This window comes from Natator depressus, chromosome 1 (assembly GCF_965152275.1).
Source record: "Natator depressus isolate rNatDep1 chromosome 1, rNatDep2.hap1, whole genome shotgun sequence".
Lineage (NCBI taxonomy): Eukaryota > Metazoa > Chordata > Testudines > Cheloniidae > Natator > Natator depressus.
In genome coordinates, this window is record NC_134234.1 from 306,395,888 (window position 1) to 306,411,182 (window position 15,295).

At 38.0% G+C, this 15,295-nt stretch overlaps 1 protein-coding gene across 1 annotated transcript in view; it reads right to left on the reverse strand.

The window, feature by feature from the left end:
• LOC141980761 (V-type proton ATPase subunit S1-like) overlaps positions 1 to 14,235 on the reverse strand; it is a 77,745-nt gene extending 63,510 nt beyond the window's left edge. The window contains exons 1-4 of the mRNA XM_074942347.1: positions 14,150 to 14,235; positions 11,430 to 11,556; positions 1,172 to 1,298; positions 1,000 to 1,068 (exon numbers count right to left, since the gene is read on the reverse strand). Coding sequence (XP_074798448.1) covers positions 1,000 to 1,068; positions 1,172 to 1,298; positions 11,430 to 11,524 — 291 coding nt within the window. The 5' untranslated portion in view covers positions 11,525 to 11,556; positions 14,150 to 14,235. The remainder of the gene's footprint in view (positions 1 to 999; positions 1,069 to 1,171; positions 1,299 to 11,429; positions 11,557 to 14,149) is intronic.
• Positions 14,236 to 15,295: the final 1,060 nt, after the last annotated feature.

Genomic DNA, 15,295 nt, shown 5'->3' on the forward strand with positions numbered 1-15,295 from the left:
TCTAATATGAGCTAGAGACACTAGCAGCAGGTCCTGCATTTTGAAGACTCTGTTCTTCCAGCACTGTCTCCCACAATGCATCTACGACTGCCATCTGTGAACACTCCTTCACACTAACCAATGGTACCTGGGAACAGTGGGTACATCGAGTTGGGTGTGTGTGCTTCTGTCAGGGTGGACAGTGTGTACTGAGCATCCTGCCTAGGGTGACCAGATAGCAAGGGTGAAAAATCGGGACAGGGGGTGAGGGGTAATAGGTACTTATATAAGACAAAGCCCCATCGGGACTGTCCCTATAAAATCGGGATACCCTAATGCTGCCTAAGCATTTTGTAAACATTCTTAATGAGAAGAACTAGAGTGGGAGGTCAGAAAGTGCTGAGGACAATTCCATTTTCAATGTTAAGTCTGCATTTTTGCTCCAATAAATAACAGTAGCACAACTCTGTAGGCCAACATTTAAAGTATTGAGATGTCTAATCACATTATTGCACTCAAAAATTAAACAGTTAGATGTCTATATGCTATAAAACACCCTCACAATTATTTGTGGTTGCATAACAAAATAGGAGGAAACAAAATAGGAGGCCACTTTGAAAATCAGGAGCAGTGAACCTATTCCTATAGCTGTTTCACTTTGTTCAATAATTTTGTAAGTGTGCTTCACTATGTAACTTTGGAGGAGTATCACTCTGGGAGTTTCTTGTTTTATACTGACCAATATAATAATGCTTTTAGAAATAATTTTTACAGATGATGATCAATGAGCAGAATTTGACTTTCAGAAAGAAAATTGCTACGAAAGATATTACTTTTTGCTTTTCTGCAATTGCTTTTCTGCAGTTCCGCTGTAAAAATTGAAAAACCTTCTTAAGTTTAGCTATCAAACTGCTTCATTTGAGTATCATTCTGTTAACAATTTTCTGTCGTGTCTGTCTAACATCCATTTTTTTTTTTCAAATACCACTGGGAGATAACATATGGAATAGAAAGACTTGCCTGAACATTGTGAAATGGCTTCTCATTTTCATAAGATTCACTGCAATGCATGAAGTCATCGATGCTAAGCTGAAAAGCAGAAAAATAGTGCAGGTCACACGGTGTCATCTCAGCTCATTACACACAAGCTGTACTCTGCATTGACAAGATGAAACAAATTACCAGTACATACCGTATCTTGAAGGAACAAGACAAGGTTCTTGGAATCCTGGGTAAACACAGGCTGCAGTAGCATATGCAGCTCCTGCTTTGAGATAATGTGTCCCTCATGTAAAGTAGCTTCAGAGTTCCACAGTGAGCTAAAATTAAAGTTAAATATTTTCCTTTATACTTGTTGCAAAGGTTGACATTTTGTTTCACTTAAATATACAAATGCTGGTAATGATATCATAGTCTTTTGATAAAGATCAGGTGTAATATCTGACAGTCTATTCTAGAAATGAATTCAAATGGACAAATTATTCTAGTGTAGTTCATATCAAGTCCGTTGAGTTACACTAAGGATGAACTGGGGCATGGGTGACTATTATTTATTACTACTGCCACCTGCCATTAGCATTTATTATGATTTGTGGAGTGCCAACAGTATGCTAGATGCTTTATTGACAGGTGTAAAATGGGGACCCTCACATGAAGAATTTACATTCTCCATGCCCAATCCTGCAAACACATACTACTAAACGAAGTGCTTTCCACTGTGGACGATTCCTCAGAAGTCAATGACACTGCCAATGGTAATAAACACTGTGGATCCAATTCAGCAAACCATCAGTGTTCAGCAGAGCCTATGCTTAACTAGACCTCAATAGGACTTAAGTACATGCTTAAGTGGTTTGCTGAACAGGGTTGGATTTAAGCATCCATATAGGCATATTATTGTAATAGACAGGATATTTTTGAAAAGAAAGTTGATGGTACATAGTACCTTTCTTTTATAAAATAGATTTTAAAGGTTGGAAGGAAGTCATATTGTTGTTTAGAATACAAGAGAAATTTTCCATCTGCTTGCTCTGGATCCTTGTAATGGTCCTTTCATCCTCTAGAGAGACATGGGTACAAGCTGTCCTATGTTTTAAATGGAAATAGATTAGCCATCACAGCTGTTCAAAAATAGCCTTAGCAAAATGAATAATTTGGCAGGGAACAATGGAGCTGGTGACTCAAATGGCTAAGACTCGACTTGGGAAGCAAGCTGCTATATCTGATTTGTGTGCAAAACTAAAACTACTGTTCTCTGGTGCCAGATTTCTTCTTGAATTTAACATACTTACCTGGGAACAAAGAGTAACCAGAGCCAAAGAAAGAGGTGCAGATACACACAGAGGGTGTTGTGGTGGTGGTGATGATGGTGGCACTTTTAGAGAGGAGAATTCAGAAACTGTGTTGCAATCATCAACACCACTACCTCTAGCACTTCATGGAGACGCAGAACTCATTACTGAAGGGATGCGAGGAGGAGCATGAATACGGGGAAGCTGATGAGGAAAGGCTGAAAATAGATTTGTGGCCAGGAGGTGAAGCAGTAAGTTGACTCATTGTTCCATTGTGGCTAAGGCTAAAAGGCTGCCATTGAAAGTCCAATTTCCCTGTAGTAGCATCCTGTACTGGAATCTTTCATCTGGTCTCTGTGGATTTCTACTGGAGGACCCGTAACACCAAAGAACCATCAGACATATAGACTCAGTAGTTTTGTGCCAAAACTTGGTTGCCAACGGGAATCAGTAAGAATGTGTTGAAAATTTTCAGCTGGAATTTCCACTATCGAATTCCCACTAAACTACTTGCATAGTGCAGTCAGACACCCTGGTGTTATACAATGGCTAGAATTCATGCTAAGTTACTAATATTTTGGCATTACATGAACACTTATGAGATAAGATCTTTTAAAGTGAAGGTGGATTTGCAATAATAAAATGCATAAATATGTTTTCTCATAGGTTCTTCAATATTGAAACAACCACTTTTGCAGAAACTTCTTGGGGAAAAAAATTACTTTTTCAGAAGTATGAAATCATCCAGAATAAAAATGGTAAAAGTTTTCATGCAACGCTCTATTAAAGCATTTACAATACATTTGCACAGCTCTAATAGCAGAGAGAGAGAAATAGGTGACTGCCTATATTTTAAAACAGTGTCACCTGGTATTGCAAAACTAAAACCAGGAACAACTTAGAACTTTCATATTTTATCAAAGATCTGGGGGTTTGGATAAATTATCCTAGATTTGCCTATCTCCAGATCATAATATTTAGTGAAACCATTTGTTTTATAGAAGTATCATAGGTAGGTACTTAGGCAGCTATTTGGTAAAATATTATACATATTACAAAAGTGTATTTTCAATACAGAAGTAATGATGACACCTTGATCTTTTAATAGTCCAATACTTCACATTGTTCCGCTTGGGTGCAAAACTCTATGGAAAATCTGGCCCTAAATGACTTGTCTAAGGCAATACTGCAACTCTGGAAAAACAGGTTTCAGAGTAGCAGCCGTGTTAGTCTGTATCCGCAAAAAGAAAAGGAGTACTTGTGGCACCTTAGAGACTAACACATTTATTTGAGCATAAGCTTTCATGAGCTACAGCTCACTTCATCAAGCTTATGCTCAAATAGATTTGTTTGTCTCTCAGGTGCCACAAGTACTCCTTTTCTTTTTTCTGGAAAAACAGGAGTAGAACCTCAGTCTTGCATCTTCCGGTCACATGGTTTAACCACTAAACCATGATAAGTCAGTGTTCTTAGCTTGAATCAAATGAGTTACATTGTAATGGACAACAGATGCACAATTTAGTATTTATTCAGCCTGCTATTATTGATTGTAATCTGAGCCACAAGTGAATATGAGAGCATGATTTTTTAATCAGGAACTGTTGCAAGGAGAATCCTTTCAGAGTCACAACCTTTCATGGGTGAAAATACTTTGGGTGTTCTGGCAGAATGGAGATGTGATACCAGCTGTGATACTGGCAGTCAGGAAGAATAGTAGTCTGCTGAGAATATATTTCCCTGTTGATTGCCAGTCGAAACCAAACTATATTTCTCTGCAAGGCTTCCCAGAGTTTTGTGAGGAGTCAACTCAGGGTCTCAGTTTGCACCCTGAGTTGACATGAAAGCTGTTTGGAAAGATAAAATATCTAGCTTACCGTAGATTTTCAATCTTACAGCAAGTGGTAGGTGTTGGGGACACTTTAATTTTAACATCCTTGAAGCCTTTTCCTAAAGACTAGTGGAGCCACTTTTTAAACCTTAGGGGTAAACCCTGCAATGGCGGCAGTAAATTTCTTATTATTATTAGGGAGCTCTTACCATTTGATATTTTCATAAGCATGTTAAACCTCTTCATTTGTGCTTTGAAATTCATACTGATGAATATGCAGAAAGCCCAAGAGCTTAGAAATTGCTTCAGAGGTATGCTTGGAATTTTGAGAGACGGCAAACCCCATGATCTCAGCATCAGCCTTAAATATAAACTTTTAAAACCGCAGGGAAAGCCCCAAGGATTCACAATTATTATTCATATAGAGTTTTAGTGTCTCAGCTCAATACTGAACCTCTGACTTTTTTACATTTATATCAGCAAGATACAGCATTAAAATATTAAGGAACCTGATTACAGATTAATTTATGCAAAATTAGTAAATGGCACGTCTGAGGGCAGGGAGAAAGGACAGCAAAAAGTTTTAACAATTATCTTACAGCAAATCAAACAGTAGTTTAAAATCAGTTTCCCAAACAGCATTGGCAAAATTGTACAAAATAAATATTCACATGATTATTCCAGAGCTTTCACATCTGCAATTAATTGGAAAAATACATGACACAGAAAACAGAATTATATTAACGGGGAGTCCTTGTGGCACCTTAGAGACTAACAAATTTATTTGGGCATAAGCTTTTGTGGGCTAAAACCCACTTTATCAGATGCATGGAGTGGAACATACAGTAGGGAGGTACAAATAAACAGCATATAAAAAGATGGGAGTTGCCTTACCAAGTGGGGGGGCAGTGCTAACAAGCCAATTCAATTAAGGTGGAAGTGGGCTATTCTCAACAGTTGACAAGAAGGGGTGGAAATCACTTTTGTAGTACTAATGAGGCCAGTGTAAACAAGGTGGCCCAGTTCAAACAGTTGACAAGAAAGTGTGACTATCAGCAGGGGGAAATTAGTTTTTGTAGTGACCCATCCATTCCCAGTCTTTATTCGGCCTAATTTGATGGTGTCCAGTTTGCAAATTAATTCCAGTTCTGCAGTTTCTCCTTGGAGTCTGTTAAATTAAATTAGATTCTAAATCAGTATGGTAAAAATTTGTAGGTTTATTTTTTATTTAGCTCAACATAGGAACAATACAAAGATGTTGGGACGTTAATAAGCCCATTTTAAAATATGGGAGTCTTGGAAAGGCTCACCATTCTTAAGCACTCGTCCTTTGACGGCTTTATGAGTTGGTGGGGCACCTTTTCTAAGGTGATTTAGATTCTGAACAGTGTACTTCAATAATGCCAGCATCATTGCCAGAAATACAATCTACATAGGTTGGTTCTTATCTCTCTTGTTACTTCATTTTATTACATGTATTTTCACTTACCGGGTGTTTGTGAGTACATGGACTGCCACAAAAATAGAGACTTTAAAAACGGTGGCCCTGGAAACTTCACCAGTAGACTAAAAGCTGTTTAAGGGCACGCTGAAGCCACCTGAGAGACTGCCATCAACTTCAGGTGCTGAATGAGTAATATTAATTCATACCTTAATGTGAACATTTGTTTAATATTCACATTAACCATATCATTTGCCTCTTTATTTTAAATCTCTTAATTGCAGTTAGCTGTGTGTTTACATATTTTACTGTCTGGTTAAAGAAGAGGTGGGGAATAAGACTCAGATGCCCTGCTTCCACCACCAGGGTGTAGCTAGAGTGACCAGACAGCAAATGTGAAAAATCAGGACGGGGTGGGGGGTAATAGGAGCCTATATAAGAAAAAGATCCAAAAATTGGGACTGTCCCTATAAAATCGGGACATCTGGTCACCCTAGGTGTAGCACAAGCCTGCAGGGGATGGGTACAGGAAGGAGTGCTAAGCCTGCAGTTTGCTTCCCCTCCCACTATCTCCACAGACATCCTGAACAGCATGAATGTACAGTTTGGTTCTGTGGTGGGACAGTGAGGTATACAAGGATATTATCTGATCTGTCTTCTCTCTAGGGCCAGCTCAAATTCTGACAGTGTTTTTAATGGAAGCAAAGATTTCAATAAACCCTGTATCTTGGTCTGGGAGGAGGATAGACTATGATTTAATAAGGCTTTTACATCTCTGACTTATGATCCTATATACGCTTTGTAACTTACAGATAAAATCATTTTTAATTTGTCTTTTTCAATCAGCAGATTTAGGCAAGCAATGATACTTTTGCCCTGTGCATCAGGACTAAGCAAGACCATAGCTAGTTAATAAAATTTCACTAGGAACCTGTAAATACAACCATTAGATATCAAGTTTACTTGTCACCAGTGCTAGTGGTAGAGGCAGAATGAAAATTAATGACTAATGGACCAGAACTTAAAAAAGGTACTGAAGCATCTTATTGTACGATATCACCATGGCAGCTGGATACATTTATAGATGAAATAATACATTTGGAGTGGCAACCCAACAATGGCCTGATACAAAATGTCATCTTACAGTGGAGCATATTTGATTCTTCTGAGAAAAAACATCCCCAAGGAAGCTAAGGGATTTCTCAACTTCTTTGTATTCACAGTATCACTTCCCTATGCCTATAAGTCAGAGTAGGTTTCTCTTTAAACTTCTCACAACTATAAGAAAAACTATTATTTTAGTGCTTGGCCTTAACTCTTGCTCAAAGTCACTTATAACCTGCATTCACTGTAAAAAGAGCCATCTCCAGTCTTGGCATAATGCTGGATGGTTATTGGAAAATGTGAAATGTTTTCACTGATTGTAAGCAAAGAACATTCCTATGACAAGAGGCACTTGGCTTTACAATTTTGGGACTCTCTAGTGAAAACCATGTCATTGCGGCATCTAAGCTATTCCTACCTCATCTTTCTTTAAGGTTGCTGTTAGAAATACTAGGATGTTGTCAAATTGTTTATATGCATTATAGAAGAGACCATTTTTACTGTATTGAAGTACAGTAAGGATTGGTGTTAAATCCATTTTATACTTTGCACACTGTGTACATTTGGAATTTCAGGTTTCTCAGATCGGTGTATAGTGCCTGACATTAGAATGGCTTTCATTAAAAGGCTTCCATGTAATATGAGAGAGATTTTGAAATGTGTTACTAATTATTTATAATTTATCATTTACCTCGTTAGTGCTTTACAAACATTAACTATTTTTTATAATACCTATGTGAAACAGGTACTATAAATTTTATTAGGCTCAATCCTGCTCCAGTTGAAGGCAAGGATAATTTTGCCATTGATTTCAATAAGGGTAAGAAATGGACCCACTGACATCATTTTACAGATGAGAAAACTGAGACAGAGAGAAGTGGCTTCCTCAAGAGCACAGAAAGATTCAGTGTCAGTTATGAATTTACAGCTCAGCCACTGCTGCCTCCTAATCTTGCTTACTTCACACTACTAAACCCTAGTATGCTTTTAAATGTAGATCTTATAAAATGGTACTTGAAGGGATGCTGATCACAACTCAACATACTCACTCAACTACTGTCTACACTCGCCTTAAGATTTTATTTGTTTTAATGTTTCTATTTGGAAATAGTTGGATGCATCAGTATGGTTAGTTACCAGTTTAAAAAAAATATTTGAACTCTTAATCTCTACATCCCAATGTGTGCTGGTTAAGGACACAGACCAAATTCTGCTGTCAGTTACACCAGTGTAAGTGAGAGCAGAATATGGCCATCACCATTATATATAGCAGTTTTTACTTGGGTCAGATTCCACTCTCAGATAGCTGTGTACAGCTCCTATTGAAGATAATTTGATTTTTGTAAGTTTAGCCCCAGGGCAGAATTTGGCTGTCACTCATTTTAAGGGCTCATGCCCTCAACAGAGTTTACTCATTGGCAGAGGCGGGGTAAATCCCCTAGTCTTCCAGTGAGCACTTTGGGTGATAAAATTTAGGAACAATTAAAATTAAACTAACCCCCCCGCCTTCCCCCCCCCCCCCAAAAAAAAAAAGAATTACCCACTGCCAAAACTTAAAGCTAATGATCTGCAAAGGAAGATTATCACAGAAGAGAAGAACAGTCTAGAGAAGTAACACACAAAGAAATTCAATTTTAAAGTTGGCTACTGCAGGTCAGTTCACCATATAAAAGAGTATATGGAGCCAGGATAAATTCCTAATTACTCTTTCCAAACTTGTAATTGACAGAGTGGTTGTGAATGGGTCCACTTCCTAACATGGAATATTCACTCACTCTAGAGGTGGAGGGAGAGGTATCAAGACAGCAGAAAATGACTAGCATCGCTTTTTACATCTCCATGTTTACAGCCAGCAGCTCTGTGCCCACCATTCCTTCCCTAAAATGTGATTTTTTTTTACACCAAGTGAAGATTGAAAGGATTTTATTTAACATTCCAAAGATCTGCTTTTTTTATCTCTTCTGGATTGTGTTCATAAACCTGTCATGGTCAAAACTTTATGGAAAAATCCTGCAGAAACTAAAGGATGAAACCACCAAGATTCTATAGAACTAATTATAAAACCTATTGCACAATTTGTGTTAATTGGAACAGATTTGATTTTAAAGGGACACCGAAATATGTTCAGTCCCAAATGTTATAAGCCATGTCATATACCAGTAGATTCTTATTCAGTTAATGAGCGCCCCTTTCCTTGGTTTAGTTTTAATATCTTTGGCCTTAGAGTAATAAAAAAACCTGTTACTCTTGGTTTAAGTGTCAAACAAAGCTGTGCAGAAGAGCTATAACTGCAGTGTTTAAAACCAGAATTATGGACAGAGGTATCCAGGAAAGCTTTCGTTATTAGAAAGTTCCTCTTTTAAAATACTGCATGTAGAATTTGGAGCCAAGTGTATACCAAACCAAAGTTACTGCTGCTTCTGCTTTATTTTTAAACTAATATACATCTTTTATTTACTTCATTTGCATTCACCAAAAAATAATTTCTCCCACACCAAACACTGCATTTTCAAAATGCAAAAGGTCATGGATATAGGTACACTTCCTCCTGAAAAAGTTGTAGGCATATAAACATGAAGCTGGTTTCACTACATTGCCCGTCTGATTTTCTTGCTGTTGATCCTGAATAAACTGTATGGAACAAGTTGCTAACGGCTTGCTCGTGAAAAGTTTGTTTTCATTACTACTATGAACTCTTGCTTTCTGACCACGCCTTACCGCAATAACTTTTGTTTAAATACAACAGCAGCACGACTTTGTTTATATTAACAACAGATGCAGTATTTACAAGAAATAAAAAGCAGGACAAAGAAGACATGGATTCAGTCATTTAGGAACATTTTTGTCTTAAAAAATGAAACTATTGCCCAAATCTACTTTTCTTTTCAGTACACAATTTTAGATCTCTTCCAGGTGTCTATTTTAAAGATTCATAAATTAGTCAACTTCTACTACCTCCAATGTAGTACAAGCTCCTGAAATTAAAGATTCATCTCTTACTTTCCTTCAGAAAAGAAACACAAAGCTAATTAATTTAATTTCGTTCTCTGTAGTTACATCTGCATTTTTCCTACACCTCTACTCCCCAGGGACCAAAGGTATAATTTCCACAGATACCTTAGCATAGTACTGACATTTGTCAAGTGTGGTGATAATCAGTGATGTTATAAAAGACACAATGACCAAAACACTTTTGAGAGAAACACAGCACAAATTTCACACACTCACATCTGTGTTCAAATGTACTCCCTCTACTTCATCACCACAGTATCACATTTAACAGAATGAAAGGGCATCAAAGAACTCTATTTTGAAATGGCATTTTACACATTCATTTTACACATTTTACATATTCATTGTACTGAAAAGCAATTTACATAGTATACTATTTCTGCATAAACTTACTCCTTTCTCACAATGAAAGTAAATTAAGAGGCAAATGCAAATAAAATCAAGACACCTTTCCGCAAAGGACCCTTATTCAATCTGTCACATCTTGAGTCAGCCCTGTACTCTCTCACAGACCACAAAGGTGGTGAAATGTACTCAGGGGAAGGTCTGTTCCGTCTGCAAGAGGAGTTTAACTTTAAGAACTCACAGCTGTAAAAAAGGGGACTGAATTGCTTGCAAGGATTCCAGACCCTACCACTGACAGCTACATAGATCAGTGATGTCATGAAGCTAATAAGTGCAAGGCAAAGAGAGTCATTAGGAAATAGTTTGAAAATAACTTGGATGAACTTTATTACATTTCAAGCATGGTCAGATGGATGGTTATTGTTATTTACATCACAGTGCCTAGAGGCCACAATTGAGTTCAGGGGCCCTGTTTTGCTAGGCATCATACATACATATGTACATAGAATAAAAGTCTCTGCCCCCACAGGATTTACAATCTAAATAGTCAAGACAAAGGAAGTAAAGCAAAGAGATTAAGCGATTTATACAGGTCTAAGGTAAGACAGCCAGCAAGTCTGTCTAGGGTACAGCCGGTCTATTGTTACCTTTGTCCTCCAGAATAGCCTCCTTCATGCTTGCTTAGATCTGGTTAAAAAGTGGCCTGTGACCTTGCAAGTCCTTTTGGATTCTTTCTTTGAAGTGTTTCACATGTTAGATTCAAAAGTCTTGTGACCTCCTTAGTACATTCAAATCCTTCACATTCAAGCATCTCCCCTGCACTTTCCAAACCAAACCAATATGATGCCACAAGTTCTACTAACCATCTGACATAATACACAGTGTAACATATGTTCTTTTACATGCAAAAAAAGCTACATTAAAAACAACATTAAGGTGCAAAATCAGGCACTCAAAAGTTAGGAAATACCAGAATTACGATTGCCGGTATAACCTTAATTCAACCTCCTTGTGTGTATGCATTATGATATAGTCTTTAATTATATCTTCTTCTTAGCATATGCAAAACATGCCTCTGTTGGCACATGACCAGGATTTATCACTGAATTTGGTCCACTGGTTGGATCATTAGCTTTCTTGGTTCAGGCCGGGTACTGATAGGGAGTGCAATGTGAATGCTGATCCATGCCCTACTTTAATTATATAGAATCATAGGACTGGAGGGAACCTCAAGATGTCTTCTAGTCCAGTCCTCTGCACTCAACACAGGACTAAGTATTATAGACCATAGTGTCTCATATATTGTACATTGGAGCAAGGTCTGAGGAAAGGCAGAGCAGACATGATCATATGATCACACACACACACACACACAATTTGTTCTGGTACAGCAACTGCATAAAGACTGCTAGATGTTTTAATTTCTCACCTGTGAGTTGACCAGAGCAGCATAGGTACATGGTCCACAGACAAAGCCAGTTGGAGCAGCACAGTGAGGGAGTAGAACAGCCAGACTAGGGCCATGATCCCACTTGGGTTAGTATATGACTGACTAGCTGCAAAGAAAAAAACTGAACATAAGATGAAGGAAGCTGGATTTCCCAGTTTAATCTGCAGTATCTGGATACAACTAGGAAACTGGTTGGGGCTGTTTTATGTCAACAATATAAACATTCAACACATCCATTTCATTAAGTCAAACAACAGTACTAGAATTTTTGAATAACTTTCAGTGAGGCAGTGCAAAAGGCCCATGAACTGTATATGCCTTGAATTCATACACAGACCTCTTAACAGATCGTTCCCCAGTACAGTGCTCATGAGGCTCAAATTTATTCCAGACCCCACTGATTTCTCACTCACTATTACTGTAATTTATTGACAACTGAATTATTAAACCCTGAAATGGAGTTTATAGAAAACGTTCTTCATGTTGAAGAAAAAGAATCCCATATATTTCCATTGTTTTCCCTCTACTATTTATTACCATGTCCGAAAGCTTTACACTGATTGTAGAAGTTGGTGTCACACATGGGTGTTGGCAGGTTTGAAAGCTGCAGTGTATGTGGACATTGCAGCTACCAGCAAGGAAAAAGAGAGTAAGAAAGTGATGAGATTGGAACTTAACTAAAATGTCGAATTGTTTAATTACCCTTTACTGGGGAAGATGCTGACCCATAAATCAAGAATTGCAAAAGTCAAACGAAATTACAATGTTCTCAAACCTGGTGTGACTTAAATACCTTAAAAACCAAATAGAAGATTAGAATGGTTATAGGAATTTCTTCTACCCATCATCACAAGCCTCTGGTTTCTTTCTTTTTTAAATGCTGCCCTGCCCCCTTCAGTGACAGAGCTGCAGCCAAGTCATACTTCTGCATTTGAGAATCACCTTGTTAGGTAGTATCATGTGCACTATAGGCATGCATGGGATTTTCCAATCAGAATAAAAGACGTAGTCCCAGCCTTTAGCAGGTTATTAACGCAATTATGTCAAGGACCCAACAGAAAATGACAACAGACCATGGAGAGCAGCAATGGGGAAAGGGCAGGTGACAAGTTATCAGTAAATGCAAGAAGGAGGGAGGAGGGCAATTTTTGCCATGCAGAGCAGATCATGGGGCTGAGTAATTGTGAAAGCTCCTTCTGGGTTATTTTGGTGGTTTAAACATTCATTTAATATTCACTTTAACAATTTGAAATTCTGGATTTGGTGGATTATTGATGAAAGGCTTCCAAGAAGAAGAGGGTTGAATGGAAAGCAGGTTGGAGGGAGAGAGAAGCAGGAGGAGTAATAGGCCCCAAGCATAAGAAACAGCACAAAGAAGGTGGGAGAGCGATTCTGGGGCAAACTATTGGGAAGAGGAAGGGAAGCTTGAGTGAAGTGAAGTGAATAAAGGTCGGTCAGAATGTGAGCTGAAGTTATACAGAGCTCTAAAGATAAGCCCCGGTGTCTTGAATTCATGTGACTCACTCGATTTAGTGTACTGTTTATTGTTGCACAGTTTATGTATAATGTAAGGCAATTTGTTCATATGCTAATGTAAACTCAGCTGTGATACAAGAGGAAAGCTACATTTAAAAAAACAGCAATCCTCCTCTTTTCTTACACTTTACGTCCTCTGACTTTGGTCTTTTATGCCTTTACCAGCCCCCACCCCCACCCCGGGCCCAGGCAGCTTTTACCACCTTCCATTTCCTGACGTGCTGGGTTGGCTGTGAATTATAACAACAGAACAGTGCAGATCAGTGTAAGACAGAGCAAGTGAGCTAATGCAAGACTAAATGGGAGAGAGGGAAGAACTGGAGCCTCCAGAGAAGAATTTAGTACAAGCTCAAGAAGCTGAGTCAGAGCAAGCGAAGTACTCAGTCGGCTCTAGGAATGGACAACCTCTTGCTGGTTATGACTAGGCTGAGCAAATAATGTATTTTTCGGTTCATTGGGCCAAACTGAAATATCTGAAAATATTCCAGTTTGATTTGAACCACAATCTATTTTTCTTGAAACAAAAACTTGAAAAAATCTCCTTTCAAGGCAATTCAATGTTTTGAGTCAACTGAAAACAATTTTTTTTTACTTTTTGTATCGATTCGGACATTTTGAATGTTTTTCACTCTTTTTTTAATTAGCCAGATGTCAACTTGAAATGCTATTCTGAAAGTTGAAACAAAATATTTTGACTTTTTATGAACATAACTGTTGCAATTAAATGTTTTGATTTTTTGAAAAGATTTCCCCCTCTCCTCCCCAACTGAAACCTTTTGCCTCATTCAACATGAATTTGATGAATAGGATTAGGGACCTGAAAAATGTTTTTTTTTTATTAAAACACTATTTTTCAAACAAACAAACAAACAAACAAACAAACAAACAAACCACTCAGCTCTCAAGCACTCTTCATTGGCCTACATAGCTATGACTTTGATTTGCCCATGGCAGGTCTAGAATGTTCCTGGATTGTGCATGCATGTGCCTACTGCCCAAAAAGCTACTGGAATCTAAAAAAATGGCCTAGATTACACCTATTCTGCAGCTAGAGCACAAGAAGAAAGGCAGAAAGACTTATAATCAGAGAATACATGATGGGGTGATGTTAAGGGTACAAAATGTTATTGGTAAGAGTTCAGGATGTTATCTTTGGGACCTACTTAGAGTCCTTTATTGTTGCAGGTGAAATGCAAGAAGAATAGGCAGAATTCTTTCAATTTTAGCAATACGTGCAGAATGTCCTGAGGGGTCAGTCCAGGAGGAACAGTCAGCATATTATTACATTGAAGCTTCTTGGATTCTATCACACCCATTCCTTCTTGGATTGGGAGCTCATGCTCAGATGTGACACCATTGGTTTTCACTGTGTAGGCAACAAACTCTTTGCAAAACTGCATAACAGGAAAAATAATAAAAGAAAATGTCATGTACCTAGACCCCTTTTTATCTGTGTATCAAAAGCTAGCTCCACATCAGAGCAGCACTCTGCAATCTGAAAAGGGCTGGACTTTTGCAAGCGAGGCAGAACAATAATAAATGTAAACAAATAATGGGTTGAATTCCCATCTTAACCTACAAGTCACAGTTTCTGTGCAGTTTCTGTGATGAGTCCTTACGCCAAACAGAAGAGAGAGAAGAAATCATTGAGATAAGGTATAAAGGCACTTAGGCTTGCTGCCTAAAACATTTCTGATCTGGGTGGGTCATAAAAGGAAAGGAGAAACTAGTACAATGGAGGGAATCATAGGGGATTTCCCCAACAGAAACTGGGGCGAGAGAGTTTGCACAAAAGATGACTTACTAAGACTGAACTAGAATGTGAGGATTGCTCATTGGTTCACTTATCTGGCTATAAGGTGCACAGATAGGAGCCTAGATGTCTAGATTGATGCTATCTAATAAGAAAATGTATATTTTACAGCTATATTTTCCCTGGATACTTCCTGATTTGCATATAAACTAAACCCCATATTTAGACACCTCTGAACATTGGGGTGTTTGAAATTCAGCACGAATTCCAAATTTTGTGACTCAGACTAATCTGTTTTTAAGTGTTATTACAGTTTTATATAATGAAGAAAGAGGACAAAATGTTACCCTCGTCAGCTCTCTAGCTACAATTAGTTTATTACATGAAAAGAATATAAAGGCTCATTTCCCAAGACCATATTTAATTTCTACTCATGGATCCACCCCCACCCATTTCCCCAGATTTATACGCTTTCTTGTTCAATCCTGTGCAGAGTCTGTAACCCACCTATCTCAACCTGTCAAAGCTCAAACGGAGGACAAAACACAAATAGTAA